Source organism: Nymphalis io, chromosome 19 (assembly GCF_905147045.1).
Source record: "Nymphalis io chromosome 19, ilAglIoxx1.1, whole genome shotgun sequence".
NCBI classification, from domain to species: domain Eukaryota; kingdom Metazoa; phylum Arthropoda; class Insecta; order Lepidoptera; family Nymphalidae; genus Nymphalis; species Nymphalis io.
This window is the reverse complement of record NC_065906.1, coordinates 5,561,290-5,583,387: the sequence shown is the minus strand read 5'-3', so window position 1 is coordinate 5,583,387 and position 22,098 is coordinate 5,561,290. Positions and strand designations below refer to the sequence as shown.

At 31.8% G+C, this 22,098-nt stretch overlaps 2 protein-coding genes across 3 annotated transcripts; one reads left to right on the top strand and one right to left on the bottom strand.

The window, feature by feature from the left end:
• Positions 1 to 720: 720 nt before the first annotated feature.
• On the bottom strand, positions 721 to 21,944 carry LOC126775799 (ubiquinone biosynthesis monooxygenase COQ6, mitochondrial). The gene is made up of 9 exons (XM_050497891.1): positions 21,623 to 21,944; positions 21,313 to 21,503; positions 20,618 to 20,869; positions 7,641 to 7,748; positions 6,246 to 6,416; positions 5,050 to 5,252; positions 3,355 to 3,470; positions 2,392 to 2,558; positions 721 to 841 (listed from the first exon to the last, which is right to left on the bottom strand). Exons 1-9 carry the CDS (start codon positions 21,798 to 21,800, stop codon positions 815 to 817), a joined length of 1,413 nt encoding a protein of 470 aa, XP_050353848.1. The 5' UTR covers positions 21,801 to 21,944; the 3' UTR covers positions 721 to 814.
• On the top strand, positions 12,806 to 19,730 carry LOC126775792 (transient receptor potential channel pyrexia). 2 transcript variants are annotated; one of them, XM_050497882.1, is made up of 14 exons: positions 12,806 to 12,931; positions 14,253 to 14,412; positions 14,512 to 14,731; positions 14,901 to 15,057; positions 15,281 to 15,415; positions 15,588 to 15,816; positions 16,228 to 16,473; positions 16,769 to 16,998; positions 17,387 to 17,525; positions 17,601 to 17,794; positions 17,866 to 18,025; positions 18,128 to 18,423; positions 18,860 to 19,057; positions 19,256 to 19,730. In XM_050497882.1, exons 1-14 carry the CDS (start codon positions 12,890 to 12,892, stop codon positions 19,652 to 19,654), a joined length of 2,805 nt encoding a protein of 934 aa, XP_050353839.1. In that variant the 5' UTR covers positions 12,806 to 12,889; the 3' UTR covers positions 19,655 to 19,730. The 2 variants fall into 2 exon arrangements, with proteins under 2 accessions (XP_050353839.1, XP_050353838.1); XM_050497881.1 differs by having other exon boundaries at positions 17,586 to 17,794.
• Positions 21,945 to 22,098: the final 154 nt, after the last annotated feature.

Sequence of the window (22,098 nt, the reverse complement as noted above, 5' to 3'; positions counted from 1 at the left end):
ATCAGTACCATAAGAAAATGCGAGATTTCAGTTTGGTCTAGTTTCAAGTTTTTTACATCTCGTGTTGTACGTAGTTCATTTATATAAGCTTGTAAGACGCGTGCGGTTGAAGCAATATTTGTTAGAAATGGGTGAACTGGGTTTATTTTGACAGAGGTATCTTAAATTAAGAGAAGTTAGTAAGAGCTTTAACAGAAAAGTTAATCCGTAATGCAGATTGTTAACTTCATTTAATTTTAGAGTGTGTGCCTTCCTTTGCTTTGGTTATAATTTGCCATAATTAGCGATATATTATATATATTCTATATTATTGTGATTAATTTCGCTGACCACGCCCAGTATAAAATACTAAACATCTGAGCAGATGATAAATCATTATATGTAGTGCACGAAAGTGTGTGTCGCAACCACATGAGCTCCCTCATAGTCCGATAGGACGGTAATCGGACACGAACGAAACAGAAATAATATAGAAATCAATAATCGGATTTACTTAGTATCAGAATTTAATAAAAAAATTTTACAAGTTTAATCCTTTTTTATGCTTAATTTTATATGCAATTACTATTTTAGTTGAAGATTCATCGTTTTGATGTGGAAATATTATTTCTGTTTGTTCATCTAACTTTTATTGTGAACTATAAGTCTTTTATCGTTAGATGGAAATTTGAGTCCAAATTTTTTATTACCTTCCTTAATAATATAAGTGAAAAAAAATAATAATATATAAACAATTTTATTTTTCCAACAATTACAATCATATTTTATATTTAATACCATTCTTATAAATACTCGACGCGTGCAACTTCTTTTTCTATGCAGCATGAGACATTATCATTTTCTGAAACAAAAACAATATTATAGTAACAGTATTTAGTTTATCATACAGAATAAACAACTCGATATAGCAGTCGGCGAAGTTTGAATATTTATTCCACTTCTCGAATCTCGCATGTCGTACTCGTAGGCATTACCGAAGGCATTAAAAATATATATCACAGAAAATGTATTAAAAATAAACGAAAAGTGTACTTTAACTTTGAATTTTAAATTACATACTGTTTGTAGTTGAAAAATAATTTACATAATATAATAATCATACTATTATTACTTGGGGCGTAATTGGAACACAAGTGTTAACTGGGACAAATATGTATAATATGGATTTAATTTCAATCGGAGTAGGAATAAATATAAACAAACCGAACATTTACAAATTGCATGCGATTTTCTAATTGTTCTGCTGTATTACGCACTATAAACAGTTCTTGATTAATTTAGCTTTATTATTAATGCAATACTATTATCACTTAACAAGTTATATTCACATTAATTTAACTTTCGAAGTTCCGATTACAGCTTCACGGACATTGAAAACGCCATTAACACTACGTTTCTAGAAACTTTAGTTTATGGTTTTATTGTGAGTGAATTGTAAATATTTAGGATATATATATATATATACATAAATAAACACTACCTGTACGCCTCCATTACTCTTTAGAAAAGATAAAATATATATAATACATTTGCTTCATTTAATTAAAAAATAAAATGATAACGTAAAACATTGAACAATAACACATGTATTAACAACTAAGTACATCAAATTTTAATAATAAATAAATATAAAAACTTTATGTCCTTTTAACAACCTTCCATAATACACAATGTTAATCGTAAGAAAATTATTGCTATTAAGCAACAGACTAAACTTTTAAGCTGATATTTATGTTTCTACAAGAAATGTTTGAAATGTTTTTAAACTATGTGAATTTGTTTTTTTTTTTTTTTGTAAATATCCTAGTCAATATATTTTAAATATTAAAAATTATATGAATCTACTTTTGTTATTGTATGTTTTGTAAAATATAAATAAAATGGCGACAAAATAGCTTATAATATTTTTTTTCTTTATTGCACAATATTTAAAAAGTTCAGTTTTATAAAAGGAAAAGATTTATTATACATACTTAAATAATTATATTAAGATTTTCCAAAAAGGGATTTAGACTGCATGGAGGATAACAGAATTTTTGGCTTAATATGAATTATCTTTATTCTTGGATGGGTTTAGATTTGTTAGGAGTCAAATATATTAGAAGTCTTAGGATGTAAATCAACCCTAAGAAGGAAGCTCTTTTAACTTTTTTGTCTTAGTTCGAAAACTATTGGCCTATTTTATTAAGTACGAAATATTACCCAACTAACCGTGGGAACTAAGATATTATGTCCCTTGTGTATTTAAACTGGCTCAATCACCTTTTTGAACCGTAACACAACAATAACGTATAAAAGTATTGTTGTTTGACGGTAAGCATGTATCTAGTGAGTGGTACATACCCAGACGGGCTTGCAAAAAACGACTAAGTATTACAGTATTTGACTCACCTTGATAGGATGGAAAGCGTTTGTCAGCTGCAACCCAATACTGCGTGCGAGGACGAAGGGCGGTAGATCCATTCCGTACAGACGGCTGAGCGCGTCGACGGCCAGTTGCGTGGGCACATTGTGTCTTTGGCGTGAGCTTTCATATTTTCCCATCCAATTTGGATGAGCTGAAAATAAAATATTTATAAATTAAATGAAAATGCTTTAGTTTCAATGATTTCATATTCTCAACTGACAGACTGACTAGAAGCCGAGATGGCCCAGTGGTAAGAACGCGTGAATCTTAACCGATGATCGTGGGTTCAAACCCGGGCAAGCACCACTGAATTTTCATGTGCTTAATTTGTGATTAAAATTCATCTTGTGCTTTGCGGTGAAGGAAAACATCGTGAGGAAACCTGCATGTGTCTAATTTCACTGAAATTCTGCCACATGTGTATTCCACCAACCCGCATTGGAGCAGCGTGGTGGAATAAGCTCCAAACCTTCTCCTCAAAAAGTGGAGAGGAGGCCTTTAGCCCAGCAGTGGGACATTCACAGGCTGTTACAGATTACAGATACAGAACTGACATATCTGAGAGAATTTTACACTTGTAGCGATAAGGTTTTTTATATTGACGAGGTGGTGGGCGTGGTTGGTGGATGCTTACCTTTCACGCCGAAGGTTGTGGGTTCGATTCCCATCCAGGACAGACATTTGTGTGCATGAACATGTCTGTTATTCCTGAGTCTGGGTGTAATTATCTATATAAGTATGTATTTAAAAAAGAAAGAAAAGAATAGTATATGTAGTATATCAGTTGTCTGGTTTCCATAGTACAAGCTCTGTACAAGCTTAATTTGGGATCTGATGGCCGTGTATGAAAAATGTCCCAGGATATTATTATTATATTTTAATCGAATATACTAACAGCTACATAGATTGTAATTTTAGTGTTTATTTTATATTTATGTAGTACGTACTGATATCAAGCCCAGTATAAATAGCATCAGATAGGAAATTTATCAGCTCCTTTACGTCCCCAAAACCTAGGTTCACTCCTTGTCCAGCCAAGGGATGGACACGATGAGCTGCGTCGCTGAAATAGAACACGTTTGTTTATTAATTGATTTCAAAAAAGGATGTTATCATTTTGCTTTTTTATTGTGCGTATTTCGCATATTTTGATGTCAATTTATCAATAAGTTATACCTCGATTGAATTAGACTAAACTTAATGCTTGTTAATTGACTTTGTTTAGGTATTTATTACTTTTAAACGGCAAATATTATTATAGATTCAGTTATTTTTAAAATTAAAGGATATCATCAACAAGACATCTAAATAATGTTTTCATATTTAAATCGATTTTGTTTGTTTTGCTTAGGCGTCAATTTTAATAATAATAATTGTCTAGTTACAATAATATAATTAAATTAAGTTTATTCGGTATGATACTCATCAGTCCAAAGCTGCAAGCATTTTTTTAAAGTATAAAAAATACAAAACATATAACTGAAGCAGTTAAATATGAAGTATTGTCTTTTGCATAATTTAAACATTAGATTACTTTCCTTCAATAGATATTTTATATTAAGCCGAGATGGCCCAGTGGTTAGAACGCGTGAATCTTATCCGATGATAGTGGGTTCAAACCCGGGCAAGCACCACTGTATTTTCATGTGCTTAATTTGTGATTATAATTCATCTCGTGCTTAACGGTGAAGGAAAACATCGTGAGGAAACCTGCATGTGTCTCATTTCATTGAAATTCTGCCACATGTGTATTCTACCAACCCGCATTGGAGCAGCGTGGTGGAATAAGCTCCACAACCTTCTCCTCAAAAGGGAGAGGAGGCCTTAGCCCAGCAGTGGGACATTAACAGGCTGTTACTATAATAGATATTTTAATATTTAAGTCATGTTTTATAATTAAATGACTTACTTTATCTAAAATGCATGCTGTACATATAATTCAGCTTGGAGACGTTTTTGCGTTTGTAGTAGTGTAATAAACACACTGATTAAATTCGGATTAAACCAGTTTGCGATAGCTACTATGAATCTCTTAATCTTGCATAAATAGCGTTAGAACTGTCATAGTATTATGTTTATTATTTTTTTTCTTATCAATTAGTGCATAATAAAATATATGTGGGGTAGGGAAAATTAACGTTGCAAAAAAGTTACTATTAATATGAATGACATTAGCTGAGTAAACATCTAGTGCCAAAACTGGAGGAGTAGAGGAATGGAGAAATATTTGACTAACTGCTATTAGAGATGAAAAAAACAGGGTAAAGATAAGGCTTCAGATACAGTATCGAAACCAATTATTTTCATTAACATAAATAATTTATCGGTTGAAAGTTAGTTGATGAGGGGATGACTACGAAACGTCTTGAGTTGAAGATATTCATGATTAAAAATCATGTTAAATATTTACATAACGGAGAAGAACCACTCTCCTCGACATCGTTATTAGGCTTAGTGGGCGCCATTTATATAAAATGCAAGCAAAAAACAAAATTTTCTCTGTTTTGTTTAATTTAATTAATTTTACAAATATCACTTCACACTTATTTCCTACTTCAAAGTTATATAAACAAAAAATTATTACAAATGAATAGCGGTATCGCAACACCAATAAATAGGCAAAGTAAGGTCATTGTACTCACCCTATAAGAGCAACACCTGGCCCGATATACTTCGTGCTGTGGCCGAAGCCTAGAGGGAAAGCAGCTCTAGAATCCGTGACGATAGACTTAATACTTGGCGGCAATTGCCTCTCAGCCCCGTCTGGCAGATTGAAACGCTTCAACCAAGAACCCAACCAAGACGTGCAGGCATCCACCGCGCTGCTCCGAGGGTATTGTTTCCACTAGAAAATATATTAGTCGTGTTAATTATTATTAAGAATTGTTGATTTTAAACTGATTTAAATGTGAACAACGGCTGATATCAATTGATTGTAAGTTATATCTTTATATCTCCATTTTGGTCATAAAACAAAATTTGAAAGCGTAATAATGAAAATTTTAACATCAAAATGTAACGTGACCTCGAGGTACTCAAAATAAAACGGCCTTTACAAAAATCGATTACCTAACCTGGGCTTCTTATTTGCAGACTCAGAAAATTGTTTTGTAACAAAAATACTTGAAGTAAATAGCTCCTTATCGTGAAATTTAAATTGTTATAATTTTTTTTTTTTTTTTATAGAATAGGAAGGTGGACGAGCATATGGGCCACCTGATGGTAAGTGGTCACCAAACGCCCTTAGACATTGGCATTCTAAGAAATATCAACCATCGCTTATAGCCAATGCGCCACCAACCTTGGGAACTAAGATTTTATGTCCCTTGTGCCTGTAATTACACTGGCTCACTCACCCTTCAAACCGGAACACAACAATATCAAGTATTGCTGTTTTGCGGTAGAATATCTGATGAGTGGGTGGTACCTACCCAGACGGGCTTGCACAAAGCCCTACCACCAGTAATTTGATACCTATAGATATATGGAGGGACAATTTCAACTACGATCCATAATCATTTGATAAACAACGGGTAAAATAGTCTTGTAAATAGCACAATTTAAAACGTTGAAACTCATTTTATGTTCAGAGTATAAATTTTTTCTCCCTATCTGTATATAGATGTCACTCTTTCAAATAACCGAAGTAATTATGAATGATAGCAGCCATTCTTCGGCTGTAAAGAAATAGCCATGTGCTAGACTCACAGATAGCATAGGCTTAGCATTAAGGTTTCACTAATTGCGTACGGAACTATAATTGATGATCTCACGTCTTATTATTGAAAATATTCCAAACATTTTTAGGGAAAAATATTTAATAATAACTTATATTAACCATGGCATCATTGATGGCGTCGACAAATCTTTCCTCTGGCAAGTTCAGCAATTCTTTCGCTTGCGTATTAGTCATCGACCAGACGAGGGAGCTCATCGTCGGATTGAGAGGAAGAAACGCAATAGGCCCGGTCGGCAGGAACCGTTGCCATGCTGTCGTGTTTGTCGTTTCCTGAAAGTAAAACGCGTATATACATTCATTATGCCATCGATACCGAGAAGTAAGAATTGCAGTTACTATATTCAAATTTGTCGAATTCTTTTGTGCATTTCTCATCCTTCGAACATTTTTTTTCTTGTCTTATTTTCAAAATGTTTTTGTTTGCACTACGTCAACTACTAAACAAAAACAACGATCAGAAAATCGGTTGACAAACAATGGAGAGGCAGGTATGGAACCGTTTTGTATTTATGTATAGACGACAATGTAATGGTAAATACCTGGCATTCCTTGCACGTCTCTTTTATTATTTAAGCGCCACATATTGTTCGTTGATGGTACTGTGCCAGAAATCTAACGGCAAGTGTGACTTTACAGTATCAATCCAATGGTATGCGTAGCGTAATAATAATAACATACATATTATTGTTTGTTTTTTTGTGTAACAAAAATAGAGAGTAGACTGGCAAACCAGATTAGACTAGACTATGATATTAAATGCATTTATAATTTATAATAAATAAATAAAGGATATTTAGATGATAGCGACAGGCGCACAGCAAATATTATACCCGAGTTTCAATCCGTAGTTTAGTGACCATCTATGAAATAGAACAGAACCATGTTCGAGAACGGTAACTACAACGAAATTGATTTATTTTTAAATTTAAATATGCAAAAAGATCCACAAGAGATAAAAAAAAGAACAAGTGCCGTAATCGTACCTAATCATAAAAGAAATAGAGATAATAAAATTTCTGACCGAGGTTTCAAGAAGTAAAATACGTCTAAATTATGACGGTAAAACCAAGCGCTCTAGTTACGTTGGCAGAAGCGAATTTAAAAAGTTAATTTTGTTTTTATGTTATATATTATTGATGTGACTTAAATTTTCAGCACTGCTGGTATATCATTTAAATATGTACTAATATTATAAATGCGAAAGTAACTCTGGCCGTCTGTTACGCTTTCACGGATAAACCACTGAACCGATTTTGATGAAATTTTGTACTTTTTTTACCTAATACTCGCCCTTATCACACGGGAAAAGGCGTGGGCGAACAATAGTTAAGAATAACGTGTATTAAAAATGGCTTTTCAAGCACATCTAATTGTATACCAATAATCTTCTATGTGAGTTCTATATGAGCTCACTGCTCGATGACGAGTCTATCTAATGATTCAGCTTATGTACCTATTCTTACTTAGAAACGTTTATGCTGTCAGCGTTATTACCTCGGCCAATTGCAGTGTGGCAACAATACCCATTTGATCGTAATTCCAGGAAAGATATTGTACTCCCATAGCTTCACGAACTGCTGACTTAGCGCCATCTGCTCCGATCTGAAAATTATCAAACCTGAATTTATTATTTAACATCGATATAATTAATTTTATAAGGCAGTATTTATTCCCTTTTCTTTTTTTCTAAATTTTCAATTTTGGTGGTGAGATTATTTCATTTTGCCAAGTATTATCACTTATATTAATATTTTGAAGACAATAGATGTTTAATATAAACACAATATGTTTATATTAAGATTGTTTGTGTAATTTATTTATTCATTGTTTTAATAATTGTAGTACCGTTTTTGCTATATTTTAATATTTGTTTTTGAATAAAATATGTTACAAAATAATTTAGAAGAGCATTACTTAATAACATGTACGATATTTGCTATTATCTATAAAAACTAATTTTCCCAATTACTTAATATAAATTTAAAACAGCCGAATCGATTACTTCCTGCTTTTTCGAAGTCGTTTAATTAGTCCTTATCAATAATATAAATGCAAAAGTGCGTTTGCTTATTTGTTTGTTACACTTTCACATATTAACTACTAAACCGATCAAAATTTTGTATACTCGTTATCACGTGTACAAAAAAGGACCTTGGGTAACCCCTTCTCCTCTCCATCAGTCGCGAGCGAAGCTGCGGACGAAAGCTAATACAAATATATTACATACAAAGGTACAAGGACAGATTACGAATTGAAGATATTAAGCGGCTGAGATAATATACATTTCTGAAGTAGAGCATCCCGCAGCTTAAGAGCATGAGTAATATGATTGTACAGGGTTTATTAATATTATATATTATTTGAATCATATTCACTAAGAACCAAGATGACCCGAGCCAAGTAGTTATAAGAAGCGGATCTTCACTGAAGAGTGAACTTTCGAATCCGATGGACAATGTGTTTTCGGATGCTTATTTTTTTTTCATTATGCATCTCAGATTCGGCGGTGACTGAAATCATTGTAAGGAAATCTACCAAGTGTCGGATGATTGATACATGTATTCTATCCACCAACCCACATCCTGTTGCAAGAGGAGAGTACACGTTTGCTCAGCTAAGAGAACTTTACTTTTTACTTTATAGCCATATTAACGTCTGCGTTTATTCCGCTAATCAACACTCTGATCGTAGCGGTATTAAAAAATAGTTTTTATTGCAAAATTATATATATATATATCAACTCGTCAAACCCAACAGTCTCCCGTCATGAAAGAGTTTTATTTGAATGTATTCACTGTTTGCCCTATTGGTCAACAACGTCACCAAAGGGCGAGTTCTAAGACCTAAACCTGACGTTACTTCAGCAGTAACACTACTATGGGTTGGTAAATTTATGCACCGAATTGATATCTTTGCTTATAGTGTTTTACCACCGAGCATGAGATTTTTATTTTATTTTAAATAGATAGGAAGACAAAATTTTGCTTTGTAAGAAATGTTAACCATCGCTTACATCGCCAATAAGTCACCAATCTTGGTAATTAAGATGTTCCGTTGTGCCTATCCAGTTTCACTCTTTAAAACGGAACACAATAATACTCACTATTGCTATTCGGCTGTAGAGTAACTGATGCGTAGTTAGTTCCTACCCAGACGGGCTTACACAAAGCCCTATTACTAAGTACTATTAATGAATTTAAAACACAATTTCGCATGAAAACCTCACGCGATGATTACTTCAGAGCGTTTCAAAGGCGATCTTATTCTTTAATCATTCAATACATTTAAATAATAAACAAAATCGAATGCAGCGTTCTAACGATTTCAAACAAATGCCATTCGACTAACAGCAATCAATTGAAATAACATAAGGTTTGTGTTTTCATTTAACGTAGGAAGACATTGTTTCAAAACAGTAGCTTTAGAGATTCTGTTGAAGGGTGAACGATATTTGACGGCTTATATATTTAAGTGTATTTAAAAAAAGGGAAACAAAATGTGTTCAATGAGTTTAGAATTTATTTAATTAACAAAACGTCTATAAGATTAATTCTGTTACTAATAGAGTAATTATTATTAGTAATTAATTATTCTTTATATGATAGGAATTTGGTTGATTTTTAATTAGATAATATACAGCATTAGTGTTACGAACTTCGCATAATTCTGCTTTATATAAAAGAAACGTAGGAAAATTTATTTAAAGTTTAGTTGGAAAGATAATTTAAATAGTGAGGGCATCTTATTTAAATTATCCGTAAACGAAGCCGATTCCTTTGATTTCTGAGAAAAATCTTGTTAAAAATATTAATTTCCTTCGTTTTCCGGCGAATTGCTTGTGTTAAAAGTGGAGCGCACGTTACTGGTGCCAATGGGGTTAAATAAATATATATTTTGGGTGCAAAAAGCTGCAGGTATTGAGAACCAATCAATACATCACAACATTCAGAAATAGCGAGTGATTTCGTTCAGGAAAAATAAAGAATTTTTAAGGAATGTGCGAAACGACTATCGAAAATCAGGTAAGCGATGCTTACATCTATTATTTTTACTTTTATATGATATTAATCACCTATGTATATGTATGTAGTTGGGCTAAATAATAAGAAGTTTATACTTGAAAGTATACAAGCACATCATGTTTGTAATAATGAGGGATTAACAATAAAATAATATAATAAAATAATCATTTAAAATGGGTTAAAAATTACTTATGATAATTTTTCACCTCGTATTCATTGGACTTTTATTAAAGCAATCAGAATATTTAATTTTTCTTGATAAAAATAAATGATATATTATTATATAAGTAATATAGTATAGTTTTTAATACGTACATACGTCTCAATTAATTAGAAAGTAAATGTTAAGAAAAATTCAAACACACAAAGCTCATCAGCGAGACGGACGTATAAACAGTCTAAAACAGGCACAAACCGCAAATAATGTAAACATTAAATATATAATAGTAAAACAATCAATTTCGTGAAAATTCTTACACGTACGTACATAAGATATGTTAATTATTGTTGACATAATTTTCAATCTCAGACTCGTTATTCGTGGAATGGGTACTAGAGCCGAGATTGTATAATGGTTAGAGCATATGACTTTTGGCTGGAAATTGTAGTTGTAAGCCCGAACAAGCGACATTATTTTTTTTTTATTCATTTGTTTATTAATTTCGTATTCGGGGCAGAAAGTACAAATTGCGAAATAGCATACATATGTCGGATAAAACTCTGCCACATGAGTATCCATTAATGCGCATTGGAGCTATGTGAAATAGGCTCCGAGCCTCCTCAAATCGGAAAGAGGCCTTAGCCCAACAGTGGGATATTTACAGCCTGCTAATTTGTACAAATGTTAAATTTTGATTGTTTGCTACAGACTGTTTGAGTAACTGTTAGTGTCGTGGATGATTTTCCCTTTGAGTTTGTTTCACTAAAAACGTTTTTAAAGACGGACATCGACCAGTTATTAGGTGAAGGTTTGATAAACAAAACAAACGAAATGATTTAAAAATAAAATTACAACGAAAGAGCGGGATCCTCTTCTGTCCATCTCTCTCTACTATTCAATAAAAAATATGTTTCTTCTGTGATGTTTAATATTTTTAATTATCATTGTCTATTAAGGATGTATACAATTTTACATTTTAATCACATCAAAATTATATATTTAACATAAAAATGTTAAAAAAGGCAAAATAATAGGAATTCATTTTTTAAAGTGGCAACATTCAATGTTGTGTACATTTTTAAAATTTCAAACGTAATTTATTACTAAAAAGCGTGTTGTAAAAGTATTATTCGAGCTGAAGTTTAGCCACCTGCACTTAATAATTCTATTTCTACGGTACTAACTAGACTGTAGCTCGGCTCGTGTGCGGCACGTACACATGCAACACAGGGCTGGCTAATTAATATGTACATTAGTATGAAACAGTTCCTTTTTCGTTCATTTTTTCAATCACTTTCTTCTTTTAACTCGAAGTGATAAATTAATTCATTAGTAAGCCGATTCAACAATATTAGAAATTATTATTCGGCATAGAAATTAATATTCATACCTTTACCTTATAGCTTTTGAGACGCTGACTAATATTTAAAATACGCCATAATTTTGTTCTAAATGCTGCTTTTAATTTATATAATTTATTTTTAACTTGAATTAAATGGTTTTAAATAAAACGATTGCATCTTGTAAGTTCTACTATTATATTAATTTTATATGCTGTCCTATTTTTTTTTCACCGTTGGTAACCCTAACTTATCGCTGTACTAATAATAGAGAAGAAGTTTGGACCAATTGTTTGCACATTTGTTTCATATTAAAGGTTTCCGTGATATGAATACGTGTTTAAATATTTAGTATATATAATTATCATTACCGGATTAGATCATTTTGAATTTTAATATTTATAGACCAGATAGTTAATTGGCATTTAAATGTAAACACAATATTCAAATTCAAAAGCAGGAGTTCGTCGTTTTTGAAAAAAAAAAATTTCATTAGGTTGGCTAATTATGTTTAATATTATATATATATTATGCCTCATTTTAGATTGTTTTTGTTTTATACGATAGCTGTTTATGATTGAGTTATTGAGTATATTGAGTATATATTTACTTTTATGTATAAAAATTAATTTGCAAAAAAAATGATATTTAATTATGTTTGTTTATATGAAAATCGATTAAATAAAGAGTTTAAATATCACATACTATATTATTATAATGTATTATATATATTATTATATGAATAGTACAGACATACCTCACGAACTTCGAAATTCCTAAAAAGAAATATGTAAATATAGTAATCGGTGGAAATTTCATACGTGACCGTTTCTTCGAATGTTAAATTATCAAAATAGAACGAAAGTCGACTATAAAATAAAACACGAACTAAACATCTTATAAGCTGTTCCATCAAATTATCTAACGCTAAAATATTAATACTGTGATCAAAAAATAGATACAGTATGTCACCAAGGACATAGAATAAAGCAATAAAATTTCACGGTAAACGCATAATGAAATATTGTATTTGCGATCATCGACTAGACGTCGTAAAATTAAGACGAGTAAAGTTACATATTAATAAAATTATATAAAAAAAAATTGTATTCCATTATTAATATTTGTCGGCGGGGACGATTCGGGAACCTAAGATTTCAGTTTGATACGAAGCGCGGGCGGACGATGTTTTAATATGCGTTCGCGTTTCCGTAAATCGTAATGCCTTCTGTGAAAGCTTCCAAGAATATAAAGAGCAAAAAGGTTTTATATTTTATTAATTATAATTATGTGTGTGTGTGTACAGCAACATATAACGTGATATTGAAATACATTTTATGTATTACTTAAAGGTGAAAAACTATTGAATCAACATTGCGTTATAATATCGTCCTACGCAAGTATTTTAAACATTTTTAAATTGGGCAATGCGTAAATAGTGTATTCTTGTAAAGCTATTGAATAAATGTGATTGAACAATATAACTTTATATCCCAATTAATGTTTATGGACTGTAAACTGTCTAATAAATAATTAGTGTAGACTTATCAAGTTATACTCAAAGGCATCGTAAAACGACACGTAATTATATCTAATAAAAGTAATTAAGACGATAATACAAGTTAAGAAAATATTTAAAAAGGATATTATTTAATATATAAGTCACAGATATTTAGTTTTATTATTATTTTTAAATTACATTATATTTAAGAAAGTATACTTTATCGATAAAGACATAGATAGATACTGATATAATAAATATATGATATAATATTATAAAGTATAAAGACATAGATAGATACTGGTATTACACATTATTCAGTTTTTATTTGAAGCCGAAATTCAGGCAAATATTTTAGAGTCGGCTGGGCAAAGATTTTTTTCACACATTTTTTTTGGGTTTCAATACAATAGTTTAAATTTTTTTATGATATGACTTAACTTGCGATAGTTATGATTAGGACATAACATATGTTAATACGAAAAATTGTATTTTTTTAATATTTTTCTATAAAAGATGATTAATAAACGTAATGAAACGATGAAAGTTATTCATTCGAAAGTGAATACTATGATATGTACAAAATTAGCTCTAAAAAATGATCGGCGAATCATGAACTTCGTACTAGTTTTAATAAATATTTTATTCTCCAACAAATTATATCAATCAGCAACTACACGCCAAGCATTTTCTTCCGTCTTGCTGTCAAAGAGCGTGAATCTATTAAAAACCCGCCAGCCCGTCAAATTTTTTTTAGTCTCTTATAAATCCTGAACGTATTTTAACATTACTCCACATTATAAGCAATAACATAATGTTATATTAGTACAAGTAAACCAATTAAAACTAAATACATAATTGGGTGCAGATTAACAAAATAAAATTGCTACCCTAAAATAAAGTTATTTATTTGAATAAGAATTAACTTTCGTTGACAAATAGAATGATATAAAGTAACCGTTACTTTATTTCCATTTGTTTAAATCCGTAAACGAACGTGTAACCCACGAGTTTTGTGCGTATTTTAGAAGAATCGGATAAAGAGTAGATCCAGAAGAAAAATATCCTTGTTGTTTATTATAGGATTTTCGCGAAGGTAGTACGCGATGGAGAGAGGACATATGTGAGGTAGCAGAGGACTCGGAAGAGGGGGAGGCTGGTTACATTTCTAGTGACGAGTCTGCCCACGCCGCCGATCTTGGAGACCGTTTGAGAGTTAAGTCCAGAGACATTTGGGAGTCAGGTAATTATCGCGCTCAAGTAAACAATCTCTATTTATATACATAACTATTGGTCAAGATGTATCACGAAAGTAAGATTAAATAAAAAAATATGTCTCCAGATGAAATACAATATGCGCTACGGCATTTACCTTATGCTGATGAATTATCAACACTACTAGAGACAGGACATTATGAAGACGTTATATCATTCGTGTCCCAGGCGCATAGTGATAGAATTCGTACGACGGTGCTATGGGCATGTTGGTTGGGGCGCAGTTCTTTATTATCGAAACTATTAAAAGTAGGTGCCGATCCGAATAGCTGCGACGATGCCGGGAGGTAAAGAGAATTATATTTTAATTCATATATAAATACTGAAAATGTACATTGTTAGTACCGAATAAATCAACTATCTCGGAATGGAGTTTCAGCCAAAAACTGGCATAAAATTAAAGTCACTTACTAAAATTTTGTTCGCTTCCATTGTTCCGAATGTATCGATTTGCAGATCATGCCTTCACCTCGGCTGTTTAGTGGACAACGAGGAATGTGTGAAAATTTTATTAGAACACGGAGCTGATCCAAACATATGGGACTCGAAGACTGACAGGAAAGCAACACCTTTACATTGCGCAGCGAGTGCTAAATCTTTGTCATGCGTGAAGGTACGTTTCAACTTAATAAGTGTACATACGGGACGAAAATAATACGTATTGCCAAATTCGTATTGCTATTAATTATTCAGCAAAAGCAGCAATTACACGTTAAAATTAAATCATTCATCTTATAATAATAGAACTGACCATCAAGGGGCGTATGAGAAATAAATATTTACAGAATGTTTTTTGGTATTATATACAAAAGGTAATTTTGTAACATTGTTTACAGGCATTGATAAGCCACGGGGCAGATGTTAATGCAGGGCTAAGCGAGCATTCTCCTCTACACTACGCGGTACTCAGTGACGCGCCGGAAGTAGTAAATGCGCTGTTGGAAGCGGGCGCGTGTCCTGATACACCACAGGTGCGTCTGCTCTCAATCATATCTTGTCAAACAAAGTTCTAAAACAAACAATTGAGTCGAACAAGGCATTGAAGTTGTATAAATCGAGAAATTTGCAACATGAATCAAAACGAAAGAATAATAAATATATTTGTATATCTTCGTAACGAACAAATGCACCTACGTTTTATAGGTTTTTACCGAAACACCTCTACACGTAGCAGCGTCTTTAGGATCTGCTTCTTGTATGAAGCTGCTATTAGACGCAGGTGCAGACGTTCGAGCTGCTTTAGGTCCTGGGCGCGCCACCGCACTGCATTTGGCAGCTGTGGACGGTCACGCTGAGTGCGCCGGTCTACTTCTTGAGCACGGAGCACATATAGAATGTACCAATTCGAGAGGACAAACGAGCCTTCATCTAGGTAATATTTATTGATGCATTTAAATGTTTTGTAAAACTCTTTTTTATTAATAATGCAATTATAGGTTATTTGTAACATCACTCTGAGAATCGGAGGTACGGAAAAGTAACTAGCAACGTCAACAAATCTAGTAAACTGTTCCTACTGGTATTAAATACACATGGTTGTACATAACAAATTTAACACGAGTTTACAAAGTTTTGCTGAGCTTGTTTGGTTGAACATGATTTGGTATGATGATAATCATAGAAACTACTAGCTCGATATGAAATTATTCAAATCGGGCGACGAATACCGCAAACTTTTTTAAGCAGGCATTTGTTGCCGGATGACACACAACGCAAATAATTTAATTATTATAAACGTATTATATAATTATATTTGAACGATAAAACTTACTTATTTTTACAGCGGCATTAGCTCAATCTGTTGAAGTCGTAGAACTTTTAGTGACTAAACGAGCCGATGTGCGCGCCAGAGATGTTGACGGCAGAACACCGCTACACGGAGCGATCGTCAGAGGAGCTCGTGCTTGTGACGTTGCACGGATGTTGCTGTCGGTTGGAGCGGATCCCAATGCTCCCGATAATTTTGGTTACACCCCAGTCCACATCGCTGCATTAAATGAGTTCTCTGCGTGTGTTTTATTGCTTTTGGGTAAGATGCTAAATTGGACAAGCATTTTTTTCTAAATATACCTTATATCCACCATCACGCATTGGAGCAGCGGTCGGTTTAAGTTCTAAAATCTTCTCATCAAAGAGTAAGCCCTTAGTCCACTAATGGGACATTTACAGGTTGTGGCTCTACTTTTACTTTATCTTATATTCAGTCTAGTTTCATGTTAGGATTTTCTACCATAAAGCGAAAACGCTAAAAGAAAGTGTATATTCACCAGTTCATTTTATGTTAACAATTAGTAACGCATTGATGATAATCAGTGGTGTTACAGATTATGGTGGTGATGTAACATTGCGTACAAATGGTGGGGTATCGGCATTATCCTTTATTGTCCGTCGAGTTCCTGACGTGATACCTCGATATCTGTGCAAGTTTGATGACGCGGTACATGTAAGCGAACACGAAATTGGTGACGTGGACTGTGAGCTCACCATTGACTTTCGACCATTAGTGCCGTGTCTCTCGAGAGGAGAGGCTGAATTATTACTAGCGTTTGTAGAGGTTTGTATAGTTTGATTTAAAAGAAAATCCGCAATGGCCCATAAATCATAAATCTTAACCAATAATAGCGGGTTCAAAGACAGGTCAGTATCACTGAATATTCATGTGCTTGATTTGTGTTCATAATTCATACGTTCGTGTTTGGCGGTGAAGGAATACAACGATATTTTCCTTTCCAGTATGCACGTTTCCCCATGTCGTGGGGAATGCATATAGTGTACTACATACTGTATATTCACCAACTTACGTGGTAGCAGCGTAGCCCAACAGTGGGACAATTATAGGATGTTACTTTTACTTTTTATCTTTTGATTATGATTATTTTATTTTTTTAAATATAAACAAAATAACTTGTAGTAGCGGCTTAAATATTTGATTTGTTCAACAGGTGGGTCGGAAAGATGTTTTGAAGCATCCAGTAGCAGAGACATTCCTTTTTTTGAAATGGCGAAGAATAAGAAAATTCTTTGTATTAAGTTTTGTTTACCACGCGATATTCATAACTTTGTATAGTCTTTATATACTACGTATGTAGCAGTTTATCAATGTTTCTATAAAGTAAAATTTCATACATATCTTGTATATAGTATCTGTTTTTCCAGAGTTATTCTTATGTGAAGATGTAACTTGTGATGTTCCAAGTTATTTACGACCTATACAGTATTTAATCGTTCTTTTGAATGTATGTTTCTTGGCGAAAGAAATATTTCAAGCATGTCTCGATTATTCGGCCTATATTCGACAGTGGGAAAATTGGTTGCAATTGCTGATCATTATTGGTGTTTTTCTCTGCACGGTAAGTTTTTATTATTCGTGTACAGTATCATATTCAATGTCACGCGAAATGTTTTTTTTTTTTATTTTCAGATACCAACTTGGTATCGAGGAAATGGGGTAGCGAATGCGAATACATCAAATTGGCAACACGATGTTGCAGCCATAACAATATTCTTTTGCTGGCTTGAATTGATGATGATAATTGGGCGCTTTCCAACATTTGGGCTATACGTGCAAATGTTTACAACTGGTAATTAATACCTAGTACTACTATATTAAAAACCTCTGACGATCTTAATGAGATAATTTTTGTTAATTAAAAGTTTATTGATATAGGTTCTTTTTTTTTCAGTAACGGTCAATTTTGCGACGTTTTTATTGGCTTACAGCTGTCTTCTCATAGCATTTGGTTTAGCGTTTAGTGTGCTGTTCAGCAATTATCCGGCATTCCATTTGCCGGCTGGCCTTGTCAAGACAGTCATGATGATGTCCGGAGAATTGGAATACGAGGACATATTTTACAATAATTGCACAAATTCCCAAATACACTATCCACTGACCGCTCATGGAATGTTTTTGGTATTCGTGTTGCTCGTGACAGTTATATTGACGAATCTTTTAGTCGGATTAGCTGTAAGCGATATTCAGGTAAAGAGATTCAAATATAGAATATTTATTTTATGATGACAAAAAACATATATCAAAAACAGCCTTTAAAAATGAGGATAATGAGAGCCACTTGAGAGCAGCCAATTTCAAGCACTAGCCAATCCAGGAGATCTTTCTTCTTTTAATGCTAGGCTCTATATTCCATAGCAGTATTATAGATCAGAGAATACTTATACATTTTGAGATACCGAAATAACATCTTACATATTAGATGAATTCTTCATTTGACCCATACATTAATATGACTTGGTAACATAAAGACATATGTATATGGTTAGACAATTATATTCATATATTTAAAATAATTTTAAGAACAAACTAATAATCATCCCCTTATAAAAATATGTAAATTAAGGTTATAGATGAATATACAAGCTGTTTATGATCATTTTCTAAAATATATGGTTCTATCTAGGCATTGCAAGAAAGCGCTGGACTCGACCGTTTGGTTCGACAAACTCAGTTAGTAGCACATTTAGAGAGTATGCTCTTCAGTACTCTACTGTCATGTGCTCCGCAACAACTACTAGCGGTGCTCCGTTGGGGTGCATTATTAACGGCATCACATTTGCGAACTTTGAATATCAGACCGAACGATCCAAGAGAGAATAGGGTAAGATAGTTTTAGCTCTTATTTATTCTACAGAAAATGTAACACAATATATGTATTTCATGTTTATATATATAGTTAGTTCACACAATATTAAATTTCTTAATAATGGTAATATTTAGCTAAGTAATTTTAAGCTCAGTAGCTTAGGTATACATTATATGTTATTAAGTGTGAATGATATCCATTGTTACATTTTAGATACCCAGAGAATTGATAGCATCAATCTACAAGATGGTGGCAAGTCGTAAGGATACAAAGAAAAGTATTCGTAAAAATAATAATTATGAATGTCGAATTAGAAAAAGTAAAGACGATGAAGATATCGAAAGGCAAATTGTCAAAAGGAAGAGTTATCTCTACGATCGATTCTCATCAGAAAGTCAAAATGTAGAAAGACGGAAAAAAAACACATCAACATCTGTAGAAAACAGAAACAGACCAATGTCTTTCACTATTAATGCTATACAAGAGATTTGTATGGTGGATATTAAAAATCAATTAGCAGATTTGACAAAGAAAATAAACAAATTAATTGAAACAACAGACTCTAGGTTGAGTTTGATTGAAAAAAAATTGGATGATATTCAACCTCCATAGATGACGATATGAAAACTATTTATAACAATCTCTGACATTTGATCATACAATTTATAAACATATTAAATTTAATGAAGATTAATTGTCAATGGTCAATAAATTTGTTATATGTTTAAAAAAAAAATAAAACCATTTATTGATATAATTGTTTGTCATCTGTTTTATATGTGATATTAGCAGAACTCAACTAGCAGATTTATTTTTTTAATATTTATCATGTGTCATTTACAGTAATGATTTTTGTGTATATAAATATAACGTACACAAATACATTTATACTTAATTAATTTTATATGAATAAAACATTAGAATTATATCTATACCTGTTTACATCTAATCATTTTAATTTAAGTGACCTTTATATAAAATATTGAGAAAAAATATATCAACAAGATCTGGTCTAAATGTGAATACCCAAATTAACATCTTCTCATTTGTCTCTCTCTTAGAATTAGTGTTTTTTTATATAAAAATAAAATGGTTATAACAGCAAATATATGAAATAACTAATTATGACGATGTTAAAAACATTAAAAAAAGTCTACCCAGTCAAAAAACTAATTTACAAGTAAAACAATTATACTGATATGAATGATGTGCGGATTCTAACAATAGCCCATACATTTAAATCTGTTCAGGAAGAAACTCCCATAGATACATGAACCCTGATTACATTCCTTTTTTGGCAGTTGTGAAAAAAATATATATGTATAATGTGTTAGTTATGACAATATGCAGAAAACTAAATTTTTAGTCTATTGCTATTTTGTAAAGTTATGATAATGATGAGCATACTTGCACACACATGTCCATAAGCTCATACACATAATATGTTGCAAAAAAGATATCATTAAAAAGCAGAGATTTTAATGAATAAGATTTGCATCAACTGTAACTCAACTCTCCATTAAGGATACATTTTGTTAATAATTAAATATGATTTAAAATAAGTCTTTCACTTACCAATAGATCACATGAGTAGGTATCACCATTATGCATTTTGACAATATTTCCTTGCGAATCATGACCTCCTTTTGATAGCTCATATCCAATCACCTTAGCTCCATAAACTATTTCCACATTTTTAATTGATGATTTTAATTCTTTATTAATACTTTCAAGTAAAACATCATTCTCTACAATGTATGTTATGTCATCGTCTAAAATGTCAGAACTGCAAAATGATATTAAGGCATCTGAACAAGCATCCCAAACCTATAAAAAAAAGTAAGAATATTACTAGCATTATAATACTATGTTATTAATCATGTTAATAATTATTTATGTTTTCATGATAACCAAGGAACCACTGATTATAAAAATCATATTAATTATAATTAATCAAGATGATTTCTATTTATATTAATATTAATTACAATCAACTAATATTTCTAGGTTTATTAATAGAAAAATTTATATAGATATATATAAGAAAGGTACTTTGGGCTAATGACACTGGCATTGCAACATTAATTTACTTATCCTTTAATTAGTAATTTGCAACTATGTATGGAGTCATTTTCTTTGCCAGTACAATTGTTCTGACTCACAAAACTGACACAGTAATACAAGATTTTGATAATTTAGTGGTAGAGTTGTAAGTTATGATAGGCATGAGTGAATTAAGGTCTAATACCAATAATAAGTTCAATACTCACTTGCATATGCCTTACTGGCTGTAGCCTCATTTTTTCTACATGTTGCCAGACTTCTAAGGAGTTCATAAAAGATTTCGTACTTTGATTTAATGCTACTACTCTGTTGCTATATTCTGATTTTAGTTGAAATTTTTTATCCGGACTACTTTCTAATAACAGAACTTTCAAATTCGAAAGTAAGGAATTCTTTCCTAAAATGAACAAATGTACAGATAAGTAGTATTTCAAAGGTTATAACCACATATGGTTATTAAATACAACAACGTACAGACTTAATTGTTTAGAAAAATTAAATATATATAGTACATACCGATAGCACATGCTAAAGTACAGCCCACCATTCCACCACCAGCTATTATAACGTCATATTTCCCCTTAAATTTCTTCTCCTTGCTATTACTATATTTTCGATATGAAGCTAAAGACCTAATATTAGTAATTCTGGTCACTAATATATTATTAAATTGTATACTTTTAGTAATCAACATTCTTAATTTTAATGTTGTACGTTAAGGGATATTTTGATATAGTTAATGTTACAGTAATGTTTTACATTCGTTAAATTATTTACCCGCTTTTGTCATAATTAAGCGTTTTTATAATAATGTATGGATAATTCAATTTACATTAAAAATATTTGTCACATTGACTTTTAGTTTACTTTTGACGTTGTCATTTAAATATTGAAGAAATGACATTTTATATATGTCAAATTGACAATTGTTATGTTAAGATCTATTATGTATAGATTTTAAAATGTTAGTTAACTATTTATTCTTAAAAAAT